We start from the raw sequence: 23,898 nt of genomic DNA on the forward strand, positions 1-23,898 counted from the left end.
ATGGAAGTAAAAATGAAAAAATAAATTTTTTAAAAAGCAAATGTTCATTTTATTCACAAGTCTGCTTTCTAATACAAAAAAAAAAGCAACAAAAACAGACCTTTGGCTGTTTCGGAAGATGCCAAGATCCTTAATATATGGGCTGTTTCTCTCATTGGTGAGATTGCAAGTGTAGTCAACCTAAAAATTATAGGTGATAGGTCCCTTCATGTACGTCTTTTTAATGATGTGTCTCACACCCCAATGTCTGAGTATTCTTGCACCCCGTCTCCGCATGTCTTTGTGTATGAGCTGTCTCAGCACACATGTTCCACACTGAACATCCCTTATGAACACATGAAAGCAAAGAGGACAAGGCCCGGGGGAACCTGAATTCTGGGCCAAGTCTGCCCTGAACCCAGGGAGAGTATCCTCTCCCTGTTCCAGTTTCTTCGTCTGCAAAATGGGACCTGCACTCTCAGGCTCTCTGAACAGCAAAACAGCCCCCGTGCTCACTAGGTATGCGCATTCAGGACGTGTTTCCTACACCTCTTTGGGCCTCATTTTCCTCAGTGATAAAATGGAGAAAATAAATCTGCTATAGAGAGCGTTTGTGAGAATAAAGTAAAATAAAGTACTTAGAAAGCACCTTTCCCAGTTCCTGGTGCATTAGTGGGTCCTTAGGAAGCGAAAGTTCCTCCCACTGCTCATTGCTTAGCAGGCACAGTGTTCTACTGTCTGACAATCAGCTGGCTCACGGCGCTGGAGCTGGGCTTCCAGTTCCCTCTCGCCAGACATCACCCCTGTCGTTACTGGACCATTAAAAGGTCTGGGTGTTCCCGGGAAACAGACACATACCTCTGGTGGCTGAGAAACACTTCTGGGCAGCAGCCATTTACCTTCCAGAATAGAAGTAACTGCAGTACTTTAACAGTCAGCATGGCCACACCAGTGCATACAATTAACTGTAAGGTCTGACTCGAAAGATATGTTATTTTAACGTAGCCTACAAATGTCCTCAATAACAACAATAATGGTAACGTTGGTAACCTTGTCTTGGGTTCCAGTGATTTACAAACATTCAGTTTAATTCTTATGTATGTGTGATGGTGGGAAAGGATCAACTACTCTTAAACCCCTGCCATCAAAAAAAATACATATAAATTAAGTTTGTATCCCTGTTTGCTACAGACCAGGATATTATCTGGTATGTGTCTGATGGCAAATACTAGCTGAGCAATGCCAATATGACAGTGGGCGTGGGTTGTTTTGGAAATCCCTTAGTTCAGTGAGTTACAACCTATAGATTTCCGTTACTACTACCCACGTATCCACTCAGTGTCCCTGGGCACTTTGTTTGGCAGAGCCTTGGATCCCATATGTGTAAGATAAATGCAAAGATGCCTAACTGGCATCCTCACAGGGAGGTGTGAGCGCTTAAAATATAACATTAGAAGTTCTAAGCAAATGTCAGACACTACTATTCATATTATTTACTATAAGAAATTGGGTGGTAGGAGACAATGGAGGAGAAAAGAGTTAATAAACATGGCTAATGGAAAGACTGTGTGTATGAGTATAATATAGATAGATATAGATTAGATATAGATATAGATGATATAGATATAGATATAGATATAGATATATAGACATAGATATAGATATATAGACATAGATGATATAGATATAGATATAGATATAGATATAGATATAGATATAGATAGATATAGATATATAATATATGTATTACAGGCTAAAGTCACAAGCTGGGAGACCAGAGGCTCAACATACACAGAAGATTGAGGGAAGTAACCTGGGTCCGACATCTCAGGAGATAATAAAAAATAAATGCCAGAGAGCAGGTAGGACAGAACAAAATTCTGAAGGCTTTGAGGGCCTATGTGGGAAGGCAATTTGTTATGCTTGGTACATCCAGAAAGAACTGTGTATGACTCAGACACCTAAGGCAGAAAGAGAGAGAGAGAGAGAGAGAGAGAGAGAGAGAGAGAGAGAGAGAGAGAAGACAGGCAAGGCTGAGCTCTCCAACTAAGCGAGCACCTGTAACATGCAGATCTGTAGGTTCCAAATGACTGGCTGATTACCTTGGAAACTGGAAGTATTTACTGTAGCTGAGAGCTGCTAAGTATTTGGAGAGAGTTGTTATGGGTTGAATTGTGTCCTCCAAAAAAAAAAAAAAGATGTATTAAAGTGCGAACCCCCAGTACCTCAGAATGTGAACTTATTTGGAAATGGGGTTGTTGCAGATGGAATTCGTTAAGATGACATCATACTGAGTAGGGTGGGCCCCTAATCCAAAATGACAGGTGTGCTTATGAGAGCCCGGCATGTGAAGACAGACGCAGGGAGAACGTGTGTGACGGCGGAGGCAGATACTGGCGATTGGCTGTGGCAGCCCAAAAGGCGAAAAACTGCCAGCAAACGGCCAGGAGCTGGAGAGAGGCAAGGAAGACCCTAGAAACTTTAGAGGCAACAGCCCTGCTGACACCTCGATGTCAGGCTTCTAGTCCCCAGAACTGAAACAATAAATTCCAGTTGCTTTAAGCCACCAGTTTATGCTACTGTGTTCTGGCAGCCTAGGAAACTAAGACAGATTGGGCCAGGCTTCGACCCCAGGACTGGAGGAGAACCCACTTAACTCCTCCACTGGCTGTCAGAGCAGCCCCACAGAAGTGAAAGGCGGCGTTTGTTTGTGCCTGGCACTTGCATGGTGGATGTTCGAAAGCTCAGCCACTACCGCCCCTCAGATATTCACAGGTGATGTTGTCATAACCGCCCCAAGTCAATGCCAAACAACACCACCATGCAGCTCGCAGGGGTCACACCAGGGAAATGAAGAACCTGGGGTTTTGATGGTTTACTGAGCTGCTGAATCAATCAGCCCTGGAATCAGCGATCTCTACACTTACCTGAGAATTTTAATTTCCTATTGTTTAAGTCATTTTGTTCAGGTAATCTGTTCAATATATAGTTTCTACATTGCCCATTTTTCTTTCCCCCTTAAAATAATCTTCCCTGTGTCATACTATGCTACTGACATAGTCAGTTTGTAAAAAAAAAAAAAAAATTGTACTGATCCTGACTTTTACATTAACCCTTTACTATGCCACACAATATTTCCGCAGTAGCATTGCTTCAAAGTACTATCACACAAAGTCCCGGGCAACGCCTAGGATTTCTCTCCTCCTACATTGCTGAGAGGATACCACTTTTACCCAGCATTTTTCATCTTTAGTAGCATCCAAAGGAGGCGGTGCGAGGAAATAGGTGGAAAATGTTAACCATGTGAGAGTCCATTCAAGCTGCAGCTTCGAGCTGCCCCAGTGAACTGTGCACTTGGACCGCTCGTCAACAATTGATTGTGGTGTGGTCACATCCCATTAACTACCTGGTTTGCAGCGCAGCCTATTTGAATTAAATATCGCAGTTACTCCAGCTGGTGAAACAAAAATGGAAATGGAAATGGGAAAAGAATAATTTGGTTCAATATCTCAAAAATAAAATAGAATCAAGGATGTTTCAGCTGCATTTTCAACATAAAAGCACTGGTCGCCTGCAATGGTTTCATTCCTCTGACATTGGCCTTGTGTGCATTGTTGTCATAATTAATCTAAGTAGCAGTTACTCACACAAGCAGAAGTGGAAGCACAGTAAGGTCAATATACTCTGCAGGCCATCACATCGAAGGGAAGCAGAGTTTGCAACCCCAAAACATGCCTTTTGAGAAATTGATTTCTGTTGATTTTTAAAAATCCAAAGACTCAGAAAGAAACTTTAATCTTCCCCTCCACTGCCTAAAAGGCATTTAGATCGACGACCTGCTCCAGAAAAAGATATATCATCACAGATAACTACAGCTCACTCTGAACCAGGTAGGCAGGGAGGAACCTAGCAAAGCCCATTTGTTCAGCCCTCTCTGTGTCCCCCTGTGATTCTGAGAACACCCGCTTCCTATGAATTAGAAGAGAAACGCCATCTTCCTGGTTATGCCGCCCACATTTGAGCTGAGTAGCCGCAGTTATGCTTTCCTTTAATAATAATTAAAATCTACAGCCCTAGCCAGTTTTCTCAGTGGTTAAAGTGTCTGCCTGTGGACTGAAGGGTCCTGGGTTCACTTCTGGTCAAGGGCATGTACCTCATACCTCGGTTGCAGGCTCCTCCCCCAGTCCCTGGAGGGTGCATGCAAGAGGCAGCCAGCTGATGTGTTTCCCTCACATCGATGTTTCTCTCTCTCTGTCTCTTCCCCTCCCTTCCAGTCACTCTAAAAAAATCAATGAAAAAAATATGCTCAGGTGAGGATTAACAAAAAATTGATGGATTAATTAGTTAATTAATTAAAATCTACAGAGAAATTTGCTAATACCAATGTCATAAAGCTGTCCTCAAATAACCCTCCAAATTCATCTTCTCCTTTGGCTGCTTTAACAATGGATAGATTCCTCCAACAGAAGCTCATGAGCACCTACCTACTCTGTACCAAGCACTGTACTGAGCGCTGGGTGTGCCAAGTCCCTGCCAGAGCGTAGGGCCCAGCTGGCAGACCTGCCTGCTCACAATTCCAATAGGATGGCCACGGTGCTGATGGAAGGTGTGAAGACTGCGGCGGTAGTTTAGGAGGAGGAGCCTCCGTGTCAGCCAGGGACCAGGGACGGTTTCCTGGGGGACGATGCATTTGAGCTGAAACTGAGGAGGAAAGTTCCAGGGTTCTCAGGGCCACTCCAGACAATATAACAATACACAGGAGGGTCCAAGGGAATAATATATCAGGATGAACTTGGAGAATTACTTGGTGTTCACTACTGTTGAGTCATTAAGCACAAATAAGCTGGAGAAAAATAACCTGAGATAAGGCTGACAGCAAGATAAGGGTTGGAACTAAAGGGCTTTGTTCACCATCCAAATGAGTTTTGATTTTGTCCTGTGGTGTTTCTCAACGTAGGGTTCACGAGACCCCTATGAAAATTTTTGTTTTGTGTTTTTTTCCAATGATCATTGTATTAATAATAATAACATTGGAGGGATAGTGGTAAAAACATGTTCCAGATCATCTGGGTGACCATTTGCCACAGTTTCAGTGACCAGACTTAAGTTTATTGTTAAGCTGGTACCAAGCCAGAGATGTGCCAGTTAGAGGCCAAAGGAGGTCCTATTTGAACAAAGAGAGCACCCCAGCTGAAATAAAGTGGTGGTGAGACCGAGATCTCCACATGAAACAGGGTAGTAAGTTTGACAAAATAACTTAAAGTAATCTGTGCTGTCAGGCTCTGAAACATATTCACTTTGCAAAGGACAGCCAAGTCTCGGAAAACAATGTCATTCGTCTCAGTAAATTAAAGGTGCTTACTTGAATGTTTCTGGGTTTGTTGTTTTTTCATAATACATTTTTTCTTTTTGTCTTATAGTTCTATAAATATAAGTGATTAGGAGTTTATTTTTTATTTTTATTTTTTTAAACCTATCTATGAAACATTTAAGATTTAAGTAAACACTGGAATCTGAAGGGTTTTTCTTTTTCTCTAACATGGGCCTGTCCATTACCCAAGTATGAAAGAGAGGGACATAGAGAATAGGGAGCCACTGAAGAGAGGTGAGCAGACTGCTGTGAGCCAGTTACCATGTAGGAGGTCACCTTGGCAGACACACCGAAGAAAGACAACCACGGGGGCAGAATGGAGATGGAAAGAACTCTAAAAAGATTATTGTAAGGACTTACTCTTACAAAAAGAACCCATTGGCTTAATCCCTGATGGCTGCTCTCAGGCACAGGCCAGAATACTGTGGAATTACATGCTGAAACTGTACAAGGAAAACTGTACCTGTGTGCCATGGTATGCCTTATCTAGCTGGGAGATTCTCCAAATTTCCGCATGCATCATCTCACGGAGAGTTCCATGATGATGCCAAAACTAAATTAGGACCAAATCCCAGGTTTAATTGGGAAACAAAAACATACATAAGACTAGCTGCTATGTATCTGGTAACAACAACAACAACAACCCCACAAAAGAACAACCAGGAACACTGCATGTATTTCTAGTTGGAGCTGAAATCTGTCCCTTCATCAAGCCATGTATCGCTGGGGCTGCATCTCTCCAGGGAAGGTGGCTTTTTCTAATTTACATAAAAGTTGGGTGAGTCGAAGCCATGACCCTTGGAGAGAGCTGCATTTTCTGGAGGGGGCACCTTTTTTAATTGCATGAGGCATCCTATTGGCTAGCTGTGACTTAATCTTGCTTTTCTGAGATTAAGTGTCATTGTTGTCACTCATCAAACCATAACTCCAACAGTTCAATGAGGATAAAGGATTTTCTTCTTTCTGAACATTTTTTAAAACATCTGAATTTCCCATAGAAAGTCATAGTATCAAGGCACTCAACACAAAGAAATAGATGCCCCCTACTTACCTCAGGGGCCATCCAGAAGGGGGTGCCAACAGATGTGTTTCTCCTTAGACGTGTACTGGTGAGTTGAGCTGACACACCTATAAGGCAAGGGTGTCAGAATTGAGCAGTGAGCAGAGGATGATGCTAGACCAGGGGTTGGCAAACTTTTTCCATAAAGGATCAGATATTAGTTTAGGCTTTGTGAGCCATATGGTCTATCTCAGCTTCTCAATTCTGCCATTATAGTGCAAAACCAGCCACAGACCACACATTGACTAAAAATTTACTCATAGATGCATGTAATTATCACATGTCATAAAATATCCTTCTTTTGATTTTTTTCCCAACTATTTAAAAATGCAAAAAAACATTCTTAGCTCAAAAGCCATACAAAAACAGGAGGCAGATCAGATTTAGCTAAACCCTAGTTTGCTGACCCTATGTGGGAGCATTTATCACTCTATCTACATCACCAGAATTTTTTTCCTAAAAAACATTTCTACCCGTATTGCTGCAAAATTGGAATCAAAAGAAAATATTGACAACCAGGATCAACCAAAAATATATTTATATCATATTTCCAATATATTTCAGGTGATTTCTTTCTTAAAATGGTTTTCATTTTATGGAGAAAGAAAACTGGCATGTGTTATCTATAACAGAGCATCACTATGGACATAAAACGTTTTCAGTGCCTATCTTACCTAGAAAACTAACGAGAAAACTGTTTGTCAAATGGGAAAAGAAATTGACTAAGTTATTATTATGTAAGGCTCAGTGTTGAGGACCTGAATTTCAATGTAATTCCAATGTACTTTATCTGTCTTAGCCTTGAGCCACTCTCTTTATATTAACACATTTGTGGAGTTATAGCATTCCTTATATAGAAAGAGGAGTATAAAACTTAAAATGCACCCCCCCTAGTTTCCTTTGCTTGCTCTTTAGTAGTTAGGCCACTACATCTAAGTAACTTCATTTATTTATTTTTAATTTTTTTATTGATTTCAGAGAGGAAGGGAGAGGGAGAGAGAGATAGAAACATCAATGATGCGAGAGAATCATTGATCAGCTGCCTCCTGCACACTCCCTACTGGGGATCAAGCCCACAACCCAGGCATATGCCCTTGACCGGAATCAAACCAGCGATCCTTCAGTCCCCTGGCTGATGCTCTAACCACTGAGCCAAGCTAGCTAGGGCTAACTTCATTTATTTTTGAGTAATTTCTTCTGAGCAAATGATTTGCTGACATATTTTAACATTGAATTTTTTCTTACCAATAAAGCAAAGACTAGTCAAAATCATTGGTCTTTTCTCTCATTACATTGACATTGTTAAAGAACATTTTCAAAAATGCTTCTGTAGCCCTAGCCAGTTTGGCTCAGTGGATAGACTGTCGGCCTGTGGACTGAAGGGTCCCAGGTTCGATTCCAGCCATGGGCACATGCCCGGGTCGCAGGCTGATCCCCAGTAGGAGACATGCAAAAGGCAGCCAATCAATGATTCTCTCATATCATTGATGTTTCTATCTTTCTCTCCCTCTGTGAAACCAATAAAGAAATATATTTTAAAAAATGCTTCTGTAAATTTATTCTCATTATTTGTAACAATCATGCTAGAGTACTAGCTGTTGTTGAAATCATTTAGAACAGTGGTTCTCAATCTTCCTAATGCCACGACCCTTTAATATAGTTCCTCATGTTGTGGTGACCCCCAACCATAAAATTATTTTCGTTGCTACTTCATAACTGTAATTTTGCTACTGTTATGAATCGTAATGTAAACATCTAATATGCAGGATGTTCATTGTTACAAATTGAACATAATTAAAGCATAGTGATTAATCACAAAAACAATATGTAATTATATATGTGTTTTCCGATGGTCTTAGGCGACCCCTGTGAAAGGGTTGTTCGACCCCCAATGGGGTGGCCACCCACAGGTTGAAAACCGCTGATTTAGAAGATTAAACCATTCAATAAACTTAAAAAGGAAAACCAACCGGTTTGTTGGTTTGTGACTATCAGTACATGAGTGTTGCAAGGGGATATTTAATAGTCTCTGGCCTTAGGTCATTTTGCTTGGAATTTCTTCTCACACTTCCATTTCCTGTCAATGTTTCCAGTTCAACCAGCCTCACGTGTAGCAGCAATAATCACAATTTACAGGGAGGTTAGTTCCCAGACCCAGAGGACTAGTTTACCTTCTGCTCCCTGGGAATACGTATGCCTAAGGCTAGAGAAAGTCATTTGAAAAACCAAACTGCTTTCTCTTTTCATATGCAAATGAAGAAATGACAAAATGTAAATGATGGACAATTGCCCTAAGACATGAAATTTTTCCCAGAAAAGCAAAAAGGTTTTCTGTCAAATTCTTGTTTTGAAACACTTTTTATTTTCTCTCTTTAATAAAATTGCTTCTAAAGCTGAAAATAGATTAACAAACAGCCTCTCTTAGGGTGATCCATCTGGTAAACCCCAGACTCGCCAGCCTGTGTTCGATGGGAAAAGTCCCTCAGCCTGTGGCGTAGCACAGAGGCCCCAGTCTTCTGAGACTGCAATAAATTGCTGCCTGTGGGTAACTGCACACATCAAGAAAACAAACGACACACAGTCATTACCAAAGTCAACGAGCTTAACTCCTCCTTCTGTTGTCAGAAGAATGTTATTCCCCTTGACATCACGGTGGATGATTCGGTTATTGTGCAAATGCTGAAGGCCCTGCATGGCATCCCACCACCACCAAACAACAGGAAAGAGAAAGGGAAATTTTGCATGGTTATTTTAAAACAAGTACAGTCCTATTAAGAATCTAACACCCCTGCTGTGATACACCTTTTATATTATGAGGCCGTTCCCCTTTGTTAATATGAAATGAGGATCCAACCCATGACAAATTGCCTCTTCTGCTGTCATCCCCAGAACATTGGACTTTCTTACCAATAAGGCTCCATATAAGATGTATGAGATCACTGCTTCGTCCAAGCGCTGGCCAAACATGAGTAGACCTTTGACAAGCTCAGTGACTGAGCCCCCGTTACACAGCTGAAGAGGAAATGCAGGGGAGACAGACAACAGCGGAATACATACAAAAAGAAAAAAGAAAAAGAACATAAGAATAAAAGCCCCATGTAGTAAAATAAATTTGCAGACCACAAAACTCCAGGTAGAAATAATTAAACTTCAAAATTCCATTACACAGCTAAATCTAGTTGGTTGTGTGTGTGTGTGTGTGTGTGTGTGTGTATTCAAGATAATGATTTATGAGTGAAAGTGCATGTCCAAAAAGTTGATATTTTTAGTTGTCAAGTGAAATGTAAAAGTACAGTCATTATTTAGAAATTCAAAAGAGATGGCATAGTGACTTATTGGATATTGGATATTCTTCATTTTACATAAATACTGTTTTTTAAAACATGCATTTTGAGGATAAGAACAGACCAGGAGAGGCAACATGGATGCCCTTGATATTTGGGTGGGAATGCATTGCATTTCCAATCTTCCTGTCTGCCATCCTGGCACCACAGGCAGCAGTTCTTTCTAGAGTTGCCTTTGCATGTCAGATTTATGGAGTGGAGTTGCAGCATTTGTGTACTCTGGGATTATAACAATTCCCTACAGCCTGCTCATGACTTGCAGGAGATTCAGAACTTTATGCTCCATTTGGGGACAGGGACAAGGCTAACATCTGAATGAGAAGGTCAAAGAGAGTGAGAACCTCATGATAGGAAGGAGCATCAGGGACCAGGGACATGGGGTGACATGGAAAAGCAGACAGTACAAGGACCTGGGGGTCACCACACAATTTGAGGCCCTGCTCTCACTGTCATGGCTTCACATGAGCATTTGCTTATATGCAGATCCAGGTGCCACTCAGGGAGAGGGAATGGGAAGAAAGAAAGGCTCTAAAAATACTAGTCCTTGTCCAAATGGTTGAGCTTTGAACTGGACTGTGAAAGTGGGATATAAATACTAGAATTTGCCTCTTCCCCAAAAAGTCACTCAGTGGGACTGAGTTTAACAGAATGAGTTAAAATCGGTTGTCTCCTCTAGGCAGGCCAGAGACTCAAGAACAAAGTTGGGTTCCGTTACTGAAAAGAAAGTTACCTCTTTGTTCTCAATACTTTGTGACTGCCGAGTTCAGACCCATTACTCAAACATGAATATAACAGTCTCTGCCCTCAAAGAGCCCACCACCACGAATGCACACATGAGTAATTAGGAGTGTGGCATGTGGAACTAGGGGTGTGCCTGAGGGAGTAGGGTGACCCTGAAGAGGGAATGGCAACCTCTGCTGAGGTAGGATGAAGGGGGACAATCTGAGAAATTGCCCTAGAGGATATAACATTTACAATGAGTTTGAAGGACAAATGAGTGCATGGAAAGTGAACAAGAAGAGGAAGGGCATCCCTGGAAAAAGAACATCGTGTGCAAAGGGAACATGAAAGAATGAGGAGTGTGTGTGTGTGTGTGTGTGTGTGTGTGTGTGTGTTCTAAACATTCGGTTATTGTTGGGACAAAGAGTTGTAGGGCCCTAGGGCAGGGAGATGGGGAAGGAAGGTGGGAAACAGGGAATGACAGGTCTGCCCTGCTAAGGGATATGGGCTTTATTGCGACACACACATATATCATAGTAGCAAAATATACCATTAGATAAGAAGAGTACGCTATTGACAGGTTTTACTGGTAGGCAGGACGACTCTGTTCAGACTTGTATTCTAGAAAGATGACTTGGGCAGCAGATTGGAGGGTGGACAGAACAGGAAGACACCAGAAGCTTGACCTCTGTTAGGAGGTATTGAAGCAATCATGAGAGGCAGGGCCAAAAGGTCAGGAGTCATGGGGATGAAGGTCGGGGACAGAGGCTTTTATGAGTCAGGATAGGCAGAGACTTCTGACCAACCATATGTAGAAAGTCAGGAAGAGACAATCTAGGGGTCATGTGAAAATAAGGGAAATATTAGTACAGTTCTTGATCTTCTAAAGCCAACGCAGTTATAGGCATGCAAGACACTCTAACACCTGCTTCAGAGCCACTCCTCAGCCTGGCTCCTCTCAGGGAGGCAGGTGCTTTCCATAATCACAAGCGCACTGTTAAAATCCTACCCAGAGAAAGTCCACATTGAGTACTGCGTGACGATCCAAACTAACTCAACTCTGGAATTTTCCCTTGAAACCTCATTTCAGCCTCTCTCCTGCCCTAGTTTAAACGTGGCCATTTTGCAACAGGAGCCTATTCAGCCATAGTTTATATAGGCAACCGACTTATAAACCTTCTTCTTAGCACTAGCACCAGTGAAGGGATTCAGAACAGCCATTTTGTCAGCAGGATCAAAACTAAGCTGTGGGTTTAAAAACAACAAAAGGATCTTGACTCAGTCGGTGCCTTTGGTTCACTAAATGTCAGGGTTTAAAAGCTGTCTGACTGCCACACAAAAAAAGCATATAATTAAACTGCTCAGGGAAATTTTAGAGGAAATTGTTCTGCTAAGTTGATAAGCCGCCCAGCAAAGTTTTAAAGGGCAGCCCGTGGGTTGTAGAGAAAGCACTTTGGGTACTTGGATATAAAAAGGAAATCGGGTGCACACTTACAACTGTTGGACCAGGGTAAATGTTCAGTGAAGTGGACTGAGCATTTTAAAAGCCTGGCAAAAAATTGTATTTAAATGTATCAAATATTGCCACCCACTCTGCCAGCCTTCCGATTCAAATAGAGGTGTGTCTCCATGTCTGCATTCCTCCCTACGCCCTCAGCATTCAGCAAATGCGGCAGCCGGATGCATCTAGAATTTAATGAGCATTTTGCTCTGAACCAGAAAAAATAGAAAATCATTTACGTACCACATCCATTTTCCAAAACATCATTGACTATTGATTCAATCACAGTATGTGCATTTGCTAAGATGGTCATAATTTCAAGCAATAAAATGTTCCTTGCTCAATTAGCCATCAACTTTCCTCCATGTTATTAAAAAGGCCGATGCAACACAATTGCCAGACCTTTATTCTAGTCCAAACTCCAACGTATAAGTAGATTCTGCACTGGCACGTTGACTTGACCTAGTCAGAGTGCAGAATTAGGAGGAATTTCTTGTCAGTGTCCTTTAGTTCAGTGGACTTTATCTGTCAATGAGGTTAGGCTCCATACAGGGCATAAAGCAAAAGTCAAGGTTCATCAAAATCGCCCTAGAAGCTGCCTTAGGAAGCATGCGCTGGACGATGTCCACCTCTCAGGAAGGCCAGCACAACTTATATTTTTCCCTCCACACTGTTGGGAACAATTGGTTTGTTTTGCTGATACCAGGTGAAACCACTGGTTTGTATCTAAAAGAATGAAAACGATGTTTCTGGCAACCCTAGAGTTCTAGTCAGAGTGGGGAGATGCTCACACCACAAGCGGTAGATGGGCCCCAGGATGCCCACCTCCCATCTCAGTTTCTCTCCAGGACATGGGCTCACTGAGCAGAATCGGGGTGGGCAGAATCACTCCACTCCTCAGCTTCTAACTCTCTCTTGCTTTTGCTGAACACATACAGCACATGTATGTAGGATGCCACTCTGTTCCATTTCACAGTCCCTCCCTTCTTCTCCACTCCCAAGGGTTCTGTGCCTTCCTCCTGGCCCCCAGTACTCCAGTGACTCTCATTCTAGAATCCCACCAGAACCTACAGTCTGAGTCAGTGCTTCCTAACCACCTCTGGCCAACCCTATGTTCCAGACCATCAGAGTCCTGCTGTGACCCCGATTTGTTAATGTGATCAACTTGAGTCATGCCACAGTATCAACGGATGAAAGTGGTTTAAAGTACAACACTTGCAGTGATATTCAGGCCTATAACGGGCTTTCTAGAGCCTTACATTAAAGCAAATACTGGACAAAGGTGTCCCCCCTCTTACCCCTTCCAATCAGCTTAGATCTCTGGGAGGACCAAAAAAACAGATAAAAAATTTTTTTATCTGGTTTAAAATATAAGAAATTTTTGTTTGTTTTTTATTTACGTTTCAGCCTCATTTACTAGTACCCTAGCCTCCAAGCTATTTCTTTTAAGTTGAACACATGATTCATGCTGAAATTAATAGTATCTACCTGATGAAGATTTTATGCTAAAAGGAAAAAAGAGAAAATTTAGTTCATGTCTTAGTGCAAACTAAGTGTGTTTTCCTTAAAGGTCTAAATTCTTATTATATTTAATTTAGGTGAGAGATCATCAGACTTATAGATTTTTAAAAATTTAATATTAACTTAGAATAAAAGTTACTCAGAAATTCTCTGAAACACGCCGGAACCGGTTTGGCTCAGTGGATAGAGCGTCGGCCTGCGGACTGAAGGGTCCCAGGTTCGATTCCGGTCAAGGGCATGTACCTGGGTTGCGGGCACATCCCCAGTGGGAGATGTGCAGGAGGCAGCTGATCGATGTTTCTAGCTCTCTCTCTCCCTTCCTCTCTGTAAAAAATCAATAAAATATATTTAAAAAAAAAAAAAAGAAATTCTCTGAAACATTATTCTGTGTGCGGGCCTTCTCTGCCTATCTTTCTGATACAGAAGGTGCCTGTCATAAAGGGAGCTTTGCTTTACTTTCTGCCAGCAATTAGCAATGAATTTCAGAAATGACGTTTTTATTTGCTTTTGTTTTCAGAGCTGTGGTGATTTAAGGGGGCTCTTTATAACATTTTTCTATCCTTTTGAATTGCTCCGTGGAATAGCTGCTCACTGGTCCTATCAGCTCACTCAGCAAGGAAACAGCAAAGGCGACATAAATTTAATCTCAATATGCATGATGAGGAGAACAATATTAAGCACATCATAATCTTATTGTGTGAGTCTCCTAAAGCACTCCTATAAAAGCTGCTGAGGGCCCTGGCTCAGTGGGTTGGGCATTATCCAGTGCACAAAGGGTTACCGGTTTGATTCCAGGCCAGGGCACATGCCCAGATTTCAGGCTAGATCCCTGGTGTGGGGCGTGCAGGAGGCAGCTGATCAATGTTTCCCTCTTTCATTGATGTTTCTCTCTCTCCCTCCCTTTCCCTCTTTCTCTAAAAAAAAAAAAAAAAAAAAAAAAGAAGGAAAGGAAGCAAAACGGTCAAGGTACTGTGTGGACATCATGGTCTTCCCACTGTGTGTGTGAGAGAGACCAGAAACTGTGATCCCAGCCAGAGAGCCCAACTCTGTTTTTTTGGTTTTTGGTGTTTTAAAAAATATATATTTTTATTGATTTCAGAGAGGAAGGGGAAGGGAGAGAGAGAAACACCAATGCTAAGAGAGAATTGTTGATTGGCTGCCTCCTGCATGCCCTACTGGGGATCGAGCCCACAACCTCGGAATCAAATGGTGACCTTCTGGTTCATATGTCAATGCTCAACCACTGAGCCACACCAGCCGGGCCCAACTCTGTGTTCTAGGACCACAGACAGCAGCATGTGATGGGAGAAAGTGCCCAAATTCAGTGCTCCCCCGAGTTCTGCCATCTAGCTCGTTATGTGACTGGAGGCATGTCACTCCTTCTCTGGGCTCCGTTCCTCAATAGAACACGAGGGGGCTGTCCTGAAGGAAGGCCAAGGTTCCTGCCAGTTCTAGGAGCCCAGAAATCCCTGTTTCTATCTCCATATTGTGGGCACTGGACACTCTTAGACACCCGGCAGGCTGGCATAGAGGCCCGTTCTGGGACAGAAAAGACCTGAGGACATCTGCCTCCCTCTACCACCAACTTTTCAGGGATCAAAACAATCTGCAAGAGCCATAAACGTCAGCATATTGTATTGCTGAGGTATGCATAATTCAGTGTCTCAGGGCAGCCTCATTATCTGTCCGTGGTCACCCTGAAAAAGCAAAAGATAGCCTGCAGGGGAGCATATGCACAAGGCTAAGTTCTGGGCTCCTTCTCATCTGCAGACCATGCGTGGCCTTTTCCGGCCACTTGGCCACGCCTGGAGGGCCCGCCTCCGGTCACTCCTCATCGGGAAGAGCATTTATTCTCCAGGTGGCCACAGGTCTGAGCAGCCCCCCTACCTGCCTGGTCACATCAGGTCGGGGGGAGGCCTCTTTTCAGGCCCTGGAAAGTTCCTCGAGGTTCCAGTTCTCCATATTTAAATACAGAGCCTTTTTGAGTTTTGGGTCAGGGATGAAAATGAAGAGAAACTAAGATTTCTTGGTCACTGTCTCTCCATTATTAAATTATAATGAGGTTTAAAACATGGAGATCTTATAGAGCTGAAGAAGGATATAATCAGAGACCCTAGAAACACTCCTTTCCATGTCCCAAGAAAAGCAGCATTTTAAAAACTAGTGTTATTCTAGAGCTTCATTGGCAGGATAAAATCTGTAATGTTTTCAGGGCAGGGAAGGGAAATAATAAAATCTGATACTCTGAGAATGTGTTAGATGACAACCAGCCAACTAAACAAAGACGATTTCTGAAAACCAAAACGCCTTACATCTTCATGTTCTGAGGAAGGCAATTGATGTGACAGAAATGTTCAAATTGGTTTTCCTGCAGATTATCCCATTTGAATATAACAAGTGAATTCCCCATACATGGTTGCCATGGAAACCTGTCTATGTTTCCCCAGACCCAGGCCCTCTCAGAGCTAGGCGGGAGACGCGGACAAGAGGCACTAGGCCGTGAACTGAGGGCTGGCCTCTGCTCTGGTGCTCTCTCTTACAGCTCCCACGTGTGTCCACGTGCCCCTGGTTCACTGGGTGACCCTAGGCACAGTGGCACGTGCTGGTTCCGAGGGGCAGGGTCCAGAACAAAGCAGGGCGAGCTCTGTGAGTAGGAAGCGGTAACCTCTCCTAATATACTAATTTCATAGATTGCCATGATTGCGTCTGCCATTTTAGCCCCATTGGGTTTGTGGGGAATTGACTCCTGCGCGTATTCATTCCCACTAATGAGGGAGAAATAAGGCGGACACGGTGGGTACAGCGGTGCTCCTTTCAGCTTTCCTCTTCAGATTCCCTGTTGGGAATATTGGCTGCTCCCCGCTCCCAGCTCCTAGTAGCACATTTCACAAGGAATTGCCCCCCGCTACAGGAAACTGCCCCCTGCCACCCCCTCCACACACACACACACACACACACACACACACACCCCTCAACCCAAGGTCACCCCGCCCCAGCACAGCAGGCAGCCAGGGGTTGGCTGATGTGGAGATACAATCCAGGCAGCTCTTCACCCCCCAGAGGATGGGCTGAAGCCTCTGTTGCAACCACACTGCTGTTCAGTGTCTCCTTGCCCAGTCCCTGCCTTCCTCTCTCCCTTCCAGGCCCGTCTCCTGCATGATCTCACCATTAACCCTGTTACACAACCCTCAGAATCTGTTTTGAGAAAACCCAATCTAAGCTGAGGATTAATACACATAAACAGGCTAATCCAAACATGGTGAGCCAAGTAAACCTTGGGCTAACAATTTTTGAAAATGAGTTCTAATCACGTTTCCTGCAGAACATCCCCAATATAGGGAAGAAAATAACCTTTTCCAGCTGTGTTCCTATAGTCACTCAGGAGTAGAAGACGCGATTATTAAAATTCTAAAGCAGAGAAGCATGCACATTTCCAGTCCACACCCCACCTGTAAGGACTGTGGAGGAGAATGCCACACCTGGGAAGGTACCCGGGACACACAGGAGGGACCGACTTCTCAAATGTGTGCGGCACAGTATTCAGGCAAACACTCATCTGTGTGCCCCGGGAGCTCTGTTCGAGTGGAGAGTTCCCCAACCAGAGCCTCTTACCTCCAGGACCAGCCACAGCTGTCCTCCCACACACGCATCCGCCTTGTAAAACATCCCGTAGAACTTGACAACGTTGGGATGATTAGGGAGAAACTGCAAGATGTTGTATTCTGCTTCGATCTCTTCATCCATGTCCTACACAGGGTTAAAAAATGCTGGATTCAGCCTGACGTGTGAGGAAGGGCACCGGCAGGAGGTCACGATCAAGCAATCAGCGATCAGCGAAGGAAGCGTGTTTACTCTGCATTTTTAATGTCATCACTACCACATCTGGAATACATCAAACTTGAATAATTGTTACATCAATAAAATGTCTTCATTATATCTTTTTTTTGTTAGCACTATTATCATAGATTTTTTTTTTAATTTAAAAATGTCCAAATTTTCAAAGCAGTTAAGAAGAAGTCGCTTGAAGGGACCCGACACAGGCTAGGACGCCTATAACCTCACTGTGCAAAACGACGTCCAGCATTACAGCCTCGATGCTCCGGGCTCTGAAAAAAGAGGCCAGGCTAAGATGATTAGGTACCACAGGTGTGGGTCCCTTTGTAACTTACAGCGAGAGCAGCCTCTGCATAAGCCTGCGGAGTGAAATACATCACTCTTTTCAAGAGAATCCCTCTAGAAGGGCCCAGAGGGTCAAAACAATAGTAAACTGGACAAGAAACAGAAAGTCAAGGAAAGTTTAAACTCCCAAAGGAGTCCTGTCACTCCGATGAGCTGACAAACCGCGACTCATCTTGAGATTTCATGCCAGCTCTCGTGAAAAGTATCCCTACACCTAGGAAAGAAGTGGGAAACTCAGTGAGCGTGAAATACTATATTGCGGTAACGATGGACCACCGTTACTTACACTGATTGGATCCAGAATTTTTACTGCAGCCAGGCTCCCATCTCTCTTGTTAGTTACCTTGTAGACCTTGCCATAGGTGCCTTTACCTATGGTCTCTATAATTTCCCAGGTATCCGTGGGGTCTGGAAGCGACTCAAACCCAAGCATGGTGAGGTTGTAATGAAACAATCCATAAAGATGTTTCCTGGTGAAGAGAAAAGCTTGTTACAGGCAACAGATCACAGCACTGAGGACAGTGGGCGTTCAAAACAAGAATATTTTTATTTCGGAACCAGCAACCTTGTGGTACTTTTTCTTTTCATTTTCCCTTTCTATTTTAAGAAAAAAAATTAAAGGGGATTTGAAGCCTCTTTAAGAAATGAGATATAACTTAGAGGGTTGGCAACATGACTCTACAATACCTTTAAAAACACAGCTTTAACAAGGGGGTTATATAAACACAGCAGGGGGGAGAAAACAGGCTAAAGAGGCCGTCTGCGCTTGGCTGGACAGTTGTCATTCTGGGCTGCTGCCAGGGGAAGCGTCTGCAAGCCAAAGGTGTTAGATCTCCATGCCTCTCTGACGATCACTGGAAACCAACCTCCAACCTCCATGTGCGAAGTCTGGGCTGCTGGGAAGGATCTGATGCCTGTACCAGGTATCAGTCAATGCACAGCAACCACTGCCAACCAGGCCTTGAGTCCTACAAGGATTGGCCGAGCTCAGCCCCTGTCAATTCACCAGCAGCCTAGTGTGGGAATCACGCTGAGTGGTTAACCAGGAACCACAAACGCACTTTGCCTATTTAATAAGGACACAGCCCTGTGCAGTTTAAGTACAGTTGGCTCTTGAATAATGTGGGGGTAGAGGCCTCACCCCACCCCTCAACTGTGGAGGAAAAACCCATGAAAACCTTTTAACTCTCTAGGAGGCCCTTCACATCTTTGATTCAACCAACCTCAGCTGGGAATGCAAAAATATGATTTCAATCTGCGGGCAGTTGGCTGAATCCATGGATGCAAAGCCCACAGATACAACAGGCTGGCTGCATTTATTGAAAAAAAAAAAAAAATCCAAGTATAAGCGGACCCATGCAGGTCAAGCCTGTACTATGCAAGAGCCAGCTGTACTTCAAGCAGCAGCAGCAGCACGCTTAGCAAGCAAGGTCACCCGAGACTGACCCCATGGAAAAGCCCCCTCAAGTTCGGTCGCTCCCGGGCTGGATGAGGGGTCCCAATCCCATTCTGCTTCAACCCCAGGGAAGAGGGTGTCAGGCTCCAACAGCAAGAGTCATGGCCTCCAAGCCCCACACAGTGGCTTGGTGTCCACCGGGGAAAACACTCCTGCCCCATGCCGGGCATTCCAATTTGCACTTCTAATTATTTTCCAGGCTGCATTCTCCCCAGGCGCAGCCTTATGCCCTGGCACGAGGGCCCACTTTTTATCTTTACCCTTTCTGATGGGAGCATTTCAAAGATATTGAAAACCATTACCAAAAGAAAACAAAATATAATCCCAAAGGCTGAGGGGCTGACACTGGAAGGGAGCCTGTCTTCCCGGAGCTCATTTGGCAGGCACACCACACTCCGAAGGGGCCTGCAACCAGCACCTCAAGAGCCCAGGCAAGGCTCCCCCGGGGCTGAGGCACAGAACCCAAAGGGCCGGCTGGTCAAACAGCTCCTGCCTTCCCTCTGCTGGTTTCCAGATGCTCGTGAACGCCAACCTTTCCTCCTGGCCCCGGGCTTCACAAAGTCAATCTTTCTCCCCACAGGTGTCCCAATTGTTGCCATGTCTGTACTTCACCTGTGCTGCTAGTTACTAAAAACATGTAAAATAATTGCTTTTTCATATGAATAAATATCTTTAAAGGCACTTTTGGTCACTACCCTAAATGCAAAACCAGTATCCTCCGCCATATTTCAAAATTAACTGCAAAAAGATGACTACACTAAAAGAAACAGTTATTCCAGTCCTGCCAGACACTGCTGTCCCTGCCCTCCCTTGCTGAAAAGGGAGACCATCGAGTGATGGGTAGGAATTAAGACTAGCACCAACTTCTCCCTTCATGTCATCGGAAGACCTGGAAAAGAATTGGCAAGGAAATAGCTTTGTCACTAAGCAGGTCGGTGTTCTTTATTGTGAGATCCCCAAAGTCTCTCAGCGCCTTGAGAACTGCTCCAAGCTTGGCTTCTACAATAACAACATACAGGACCAGCCAGGGGTGCCGGTCAAGGCCAGGCCAGCTGGTGTGGGGAGGTGAGGGTTCTGAGATATGCTTCCTAGAGAGAAGAATCTGGCCCATCAGCCTAACTGGAATTGCTGTACTCTAACAGCAATCCCTGTTTCTCCACCGGCAGGTCACCTGCATCTGTGCGCAGGGCAGGGACACAGCGGCACGCAAGTCAAACTGCCTGTGGGATCCTGGCCCTGCCCTGAGACTTGGGCCAGCTACTCATCTCTCTGTGCCTCAGTTACTTCATCTGCATCATGGGGCTGCTGCTCCTGGTGATGCAACCCACTTAATAGGGCTGCATGAAGGATCAGGAGACGATGATACACTGAAGTGAGCGCAGTGAGCACTCAGCAGTGTCATCTGTCATCACAAGAGCGCAGCCCCAGGTTCTGCTTCAGAACAGGCAGAGCTTAGCAGTTTCCTGTGCTATTTCACGTTCAGCTACAGACTAAACAAGGACCAAATTAGTTTTGCTCCAATCGGTTAATAGTTTCCGATGAATGGCTGGGATTGGTGTATGCGAACGAAATTAAATGATAGAATGTGGCAGCAGGAGAGGGTCCTGGAGGCCATTGAATCAAGTGGTTTTCTAGTGATTTTTGACCTCTAACCCTTTTGTTAAATTAAGTCTTATTTAGGATGCCGACATATAGGTTGAGAGAAGCAGGGCAGCTCTGACTGAGAGAACCAAGTGCCCACCCTGTGTCCCCAGTGGGAGGACAGATATTGTAACCAATCATCCTGGTTTGCCTGGGGCTGCCTTGGTTTTGGCAATCAAAGTGCCATAGCCTGGGAACCTCTCGGAACTGGGCGAACTGAGAGAGTTTGTCACCTAGTATCTGGTGCCTCCTCAGAGAAATGTTAGAAAACCACTGTTTACATACCCACACCTCACCCATCTTGCCCTCTGCTATGGGCTAAATTATACCTTCCCGCAAATTTATATCTTGAAGCTCTAACCTCCAGTGCCTCAGAATGTGACCATATTTGGAGGTAGGGCCTTTAAAGAGGTAACACAGGTAAAATGAGATCATATGGGGACCCCTAGTTACAATATGATTGGTGTCATAAGAAGAGATTAGGGCACAGACACGCACAAAGGGAGGACCATGTGAAGACACGGGGAAAATGGTCATCTACAAGCCAAGGACGGCAACATCAGAAGGAATCCACCCTGCCAACACCATGATCTCAGACTTCCAGTGTCCAGAACTGCGAGGAAAAAATGTCTGTTCTGTTGTGTAAGGCACCCAACCTGTGGTACTTTGTGTGGCAGCCCTAGCAAACGAGTACACTCCCTTTTTACAGACGAAGCTGAAGCCCAGATAGATAGGTGACATGACGGTTTAAGAGAAGAAACGAGAATCCGACCCTTCCAAAGGAGGCCAATCCATGACCTTCGTTCCACAGAATAGAACGGAGGGAATCCGCTAGTTAACAATGGTTACCTCTGACCAACTGTAACGAATACTGAAAAGTTCTGTGTGGGAAAACCCCAGTCAGATGGAGGCTAAGTGCCCCACAGACCTAATGGATGGAAATATCCGCCCCGCCCCCAAACAAGAACTCCCCAGAGGGATTCATCCGCAGTAGGTGCCGATGATGGTGAGTGGGAGGCAGGTCAGGCAGGTTCCACTGCCATGCCCATGACTTCCACCTGAGGCCCACAGACAAGGTTAAAGGTGCAACTGAACAGGTGTCCATTAACAGGGTTGACAGTCTTCTCTCTTTAAAATCAATACCCACCTCTATCAACGCTCTGACAATTGACTACATAGTCAGCTGGAACTATGGCTGCTTATACAGCCCTGGGAAGGTGATGATAATCTGCCGGGGAGGCAGCTGGGGCAGCCCTTCCGACATCCAAACAGCTGCTCCTGGCCAGAATGTCAACCTTAAAGGTCGGCCGCCCTTCTGCCTATGCCTGTGTTTGGGGCATGACAGAGCTGGAGCCTCCTGGAAATAGCCAGGGTTGACCAGAAAAAGAGCCAGAGCAATCTGAAATGAAAGGGATAAACTTGGGACCTCAGGACTCTGCAGAACCCTCAAAGGCCATGAGGAAGCACCTGGGCTTCCTGCAGTCCCCCCAAATGGGGCCCCATTATTTATTTGAACGTGAAATGAAAAAGTGACCTTGGGAAGTGAGAAAACTCAGGTTACATAGGCTACTCTCTCTGAGAGACAAATAGAACTAGGTCTGCCTCGGCAGAGGAAGCCATGGCGTTTGTCAGTGTGGGGAAGGCTCGTGCAGTTTACAAACCAATCAGAAATCCTATTGGCCTGGAGTTGCCTGTGTGTGCAGTGGCTGTAAAGTGAAGACTTGGTGAACACTGTTTTTTTCATGTATAGCATTATGTAACTTAATGCCACAAATAATTTCTCATCAGAGTTGCTGCTCTCTGAGAGAAGATTCTGCTGTCGCCCATGTTCCTGTGGCATCCAAACCCTTCCACTACCAGGAACACCAATCAGCAAGGCAAAGAGGGCATCACCTAGGAAAGATATCCCCATTCAGTAAAGTGTTAAATAAGTGTTAAAGGAATATTTACCTATCTTTATTCACACATCATTACTAACCAAATATCTAGGAAATGCCAAAACTCTTCATCACGTAAGCTGACAGAGTAATAGATAGATGATAGATAAATAGATAGATATAGATATTTAGTAAGAGATTTTCTCCTTGCAGGAACATAGTCCCTTGGAAGCTGGAACAATTGTTTTTTTCTTGTCTGTTTTGTTTTTAGAAGACAAACTCTTAGAAGGCAGGAGCCAGGCCTCCTTACGGTGGTGAGAAAGCAAGCTCGCCATTTTTGTTCTGTTGATGAGTACAAATGAACTGGGCATGACCCCTGCTTGCAGTTAGCAGCAGGGCAGGTCATCTCCACCAGAACACTCAGCTCCAGCTCCCTCCCACCAGAGGGGAGGGCACTGGCCTGGGTGACACAGCTCATGTACATTTCACATATGGCTGTAAACTAATACCCAGCTTCTGCTTTATCTTATCCGGATTGAATGTCTAAAGACTTCCTTAGGAGTTTTGGTTTCAAATATCAGCAGAGGACATACCTTTCAAAAATAAACCATGAACTATGTTAAGGTTTGGTTTTGTCAAACATTATTCCACAGCTTTCTAGCATTACAGAACGTCAGGCATTATGCTCCCCGATGGAAGCATACCCCACTGCCTAAGAAATAGTGCTGTAAAAAATAAAATAAAATAAAATTTAAACCTGAATCTGATTAGCTTCTAGATTATCAATGACGAAAAAAAAAGGATAGGGCAACAGGTGAGACAATACCACGTGTCTGCGATAAGAGAAATCCAGACTCCGAGTCTCTCGAAGAAACTCTCCAAGACAAACAACCCAATTTCTCCAAAAAATAAATCGCAAATAAAAACAAATAGATTGAAAAGGGTAACCTCAGGATTCAAAGAGGCTTAGAATACACATCAACTGTGAAATCAAGTATGGAATCACAAAAACAAGCTAAAAATTACAACATTTATGAAATAATTAGATCAAATAACTGGCTAGTTATTTGGTGATATTAAGAAAGCATTTTTAACTATGTTTTAGTTGTGATAATTGTATTTGTGATTATGTTTTTTAAAAGGTCCTTGGAGAAACCAAGATGGCGGCATAGGTAAACACCAGAGTTTGCTGCCTTGAACAACCACTTCAAAAATACAACTAAAAGACAGAACGGACATCATCCAGAAC

At 44.0% G+C, this 23,898-nt stretch overlaps 1 protein-coding gene across 1 annotated transcript in view; it reads right to left on the bottom strand.

Annotated features, from left to right (window-relative positions):
* The window catches only part of MYO3B (myosin IIIB), a gene marked incomplete at its 3' end in the record, with an annotated part of 345,767 nt that extends 327,626 nt beyond the window's left edge, over nt 1-18,141 (bottom strand). Inside the window, exons 1-5 of the mRNA XM_081095513.1 lie at nt 17,962-18,141; nt 17,109-17,243; nt 9,318-9,422; nt 8,999-9,098; nt 6,402-6,478 (exon numbers count right to left, since the gene is read on the bottom strand). Of these exons, the coding sequence (XP_080951639.1) occupies nt 6,402-6,478; nt 8,999-9,098; nt 9,318-9,422; nt 17,109-17,243; nt 17,962-18,108 (564 nt within the window). The 5' untranslated portion in view covers nt 18,109-18,141. The remainder of the gene's footprint in view (nt 1-6,401; nt 6,479-8,998; nt 9,099-9,317; nt 9,423-17,108; nt 17,244-17,961) is intronic.
* Nucleotides 18,142-23,898: the final 5,757 nt, after the last annotated feature.

The sequence above is a fragment of the Myotis nattereri genome, assembly GCF_964212035.1.
Source record: "Myotis nattereri genome assembly, chromosome: 7".
In the NCBI taxonomy this organism is placed as follows: Eukaryota; Metazoa; Chordata; class Mammalia; order Chiroptera; family Vespertilionidae; genus Myotis; species Myotis nattereri.